At 30.2% G+C, this 2,940-nt stretch overlaps 1 protein-coding gene across 1 annotated transcript; it reads left to right on the plus strand.

Moving 5' to 3' along the window:
- Positions 1-296: 296 nt before the first annotated feature.
- Positions 297-971, plus strand: LOC131843164 (uncharacterized). Its single transcript, XM_059191777.1, has one exon. The coding sequence runs from the start codon at positions 297-299 to the stop codon at positions 969-971; it is 675 nt and encodes a 224-aa protein (XP_059047760.1).
- Positions 972-2,940: the final 1,969 nt, after the last annotated feature.

The following is a 2,940-nucleotide window of genomic DNA, read 5'->3' on the forward strand; positions in this document are numbered from 1 at the left end:
TCTGCCTAAAGGGACCCCTTTTAATAATATATTTTAGTTATTGTATTATATTTTTTAAGCTTTTTAATCCTACTTATTATATATAGATATAGAATAAGCATTCCTTAAATCAGATTTTGTTTGATATTTGACGGTCTCGGTGGTCTAGCGATTTAGCACACCGCTTTACTTTCGATGATAGCTGGTTCGACACCTTGCTTGCACATTTGTATTAATGAAACAATTATACGTTTGTCTGGATGTTTTCTATAAATGTTATTCATGCATTTACAAATAAATACAAAAAAATATTTCAGATGCGAAGAAATATCATTCTTGTATCAATAAATTTCATAATTATTTGCGCGGCCAATTCTAATATCACAAAGTCAAAAGAGATAGAAGCTTTAGAAAAAGAGAAAAGTGATCTGTTACAGAAAATAAACAGGGCTATAGATGATAGTGTAAAAATACTAGAAACGAATAACGATAATGAATTACAACTGGGTGCAAATCATTTGAAAGAACTCAAAACTCTGATAAAAATACTGAACGAAACAGAAGATGTGCTAACCACAGAACTGACACGTGAAGATTCGTATTCAGAATTCTACAATCAAAGAAATATGAATAATAGTTCAACAGACGGAAGAAAATCACTTCATAAAACCAAGAAAAATAAAAAAGAACTTCCCTTCGATTTACTCGATATGACGAACCTATTTCCGAAGAAAGGTAATGCTAAGAATAATCGCACAGAAAATATATTAAAAATTCAATCAAAACTGGACCAGTGGATTTTAGAAAGAAAAAGAGAAAAGGAACGTATTCGAGAGCACAGAGAAAAGAAAAGGAAGCTGTATAAATTTGAGAAGTGTCCGAGGTTTGGATTGTCTAATGGAAAGAACACTTTAAAAAGGGGTACATCAAAAAGCAGAAATTACCCCTGTTGCAGGAAGTGTTGCAAGAAATCTTACATGGGTTGTTTATAAAGCAGAAAAATTGTTTATGTATTATTTCACGTATGTACTAAATTTATTAAAACAATTAAAAATATTTTAAAGTTACGAATAGTATAGCTGTGTAATGTTATGTTATCTGTGGTATAGCCTAGTTTGTATTCGATTCAAGAGTAAAAAAATATATGCTGTATTAAACATAAGAAAAAATTTATGAAAAAAACAAAAAATTTGGTAATAAAAATACAAAAAACACCAAAATATTCGGTCTCCTATGTTCATCAGGGATATGATGTAGGAATCTAACATTAAAAGATTTTTTCAAATCAATCCAGTAGTTTCGGAGTCAAAAGAAAAAAACAAACAAATCTTTCCTCAAACTAATAATAGGAAAGTCTACGGTTCAAAGAAATTTTAATTCGTGTATTGCATAGCTGTTATGAAGGGACATTGGATTTTCTTTATTTTGATCTTAAGTAAATTTTGAGCCAGTACGCTTACCACTTTGAAATTTATTTAAAGGAATTTCTCATTAAATGTTATTTCTAAATTTTATTCAAATACATTTAATGTAAATATATTATAATAATAATCTCCGGACAATTCACACAGCGCCATCTAGAGTCAAGTTAGGCTAGCTAAGCTTGTGTTATGGGTACTGTATAACTGATACATATACATAGATATTTTTTTTGTAAATACATACATATTGTACATAGAAAACACCCAGACCGATACAAACAATCATACTCATGAATACAATTGTTTGTACCGTGCGAGGAATCGAACCCGCAACCATCGTTCGTAAAGCGGTGTGCTAGACCGACAGACCACCGAGGTCTTCAATATTATAAATAAAAAAATTAATTTATTAATTAAAATACTTTTGAATAGCCATGTTTTTTTAGTTCTAGCACTCATTCGGAATGTAGTTATTATAAAAGACTGAGAACGAAACTTGCATGTTTTTAATTTTAATTGTTTGTAATTTTAGAAGTGACGCCTGATTGGTGATTCTTTCTTGGATTAATATCCAGATTCTGCTAAATTTTACTCTCACACTTCTGAGAACAATCTAGTAATATGCGCAGATAAATTTTATGAAAATACTTCTAAAATTCAGACTTTAAAAAATCTCCTAATTGCCATGAAGTATCACTCCAAATTCACCTTCATTTCTCATCACTGCCTAAGGCCGTAGTCTATAAAAAAAGCTGAAATCTGCGCATTTTTGAGGCGTTTCTAATCTTTGATTCAATTATTAATTTCTAAATGGGAACCATGTAACTATTTGCTTTGTAACCTGAGAAAACCATTCCCAGTTCACAAAGCGCCAGCTAATCTAATATCGAGAAAATATTTATTTTAATAAAGTACTTTTTCTTTGTTAATGCTATAATAAGCGTTTCTCGAAATTCAACAGCTGGCTGGAGTTTTGTGTAACTGGCAAACAAGTTGAACAAATACGACACAGCGAATTAATAAAAATATTTCTTGTTAAATTATCCGCTTTAATATCTTAAAAGGCTGTTCGTGATACATGCCACTTCAAAGTCGCCAACTGAAATACACGGAAATACTACTATTAGTGGAAACAATAAAATATATTGTCACGACTAACATTTCAGATGGAGGTAGCGTGCATGGCAATAGTTGTTCATGTACGGGATTTTCATTTAATGTTAAACATAGACACCTATATAAATACAGTTTATTTACAATGTATAGGACATTGTACATAAACTGGCTTTTAAAAAAAAGTTATTCAATTGAGTTTCTTGCCAGTTCTTCTCAATCTAAATAGATATAACTCAAAGGTGACTGACAAAGTGTATATATATATATTAAATAAATATATCTATCATTTGTTTGTTTGTTTATTTAGTACCCAAAAAGTGCGTATTCTAGATGGCGCTGTGTTTATTGTCTTTAATTATTATTGATATCTATCTATCTAAATATATATAACTCAAAGGTGACTGACATAGTGATCTATCAACAC

The sequence above is a fragment of the Achroia grisella genome, unplaced genomic scaffold (assembly GCF_030625045.1).
Source record: "Achroia grisella isolate CSIRO2021 unplaced genomic scaffold, CSIRO_AGI_Agris_v1 utg2809, whole genome shotgun sequence".
NCBI classification, from domain to species: Eukaryota; Metazoa; Arthropoda; class Insecta; order Lepidoptera; family Pyralidae; genus Achroia; species Achroia grisella.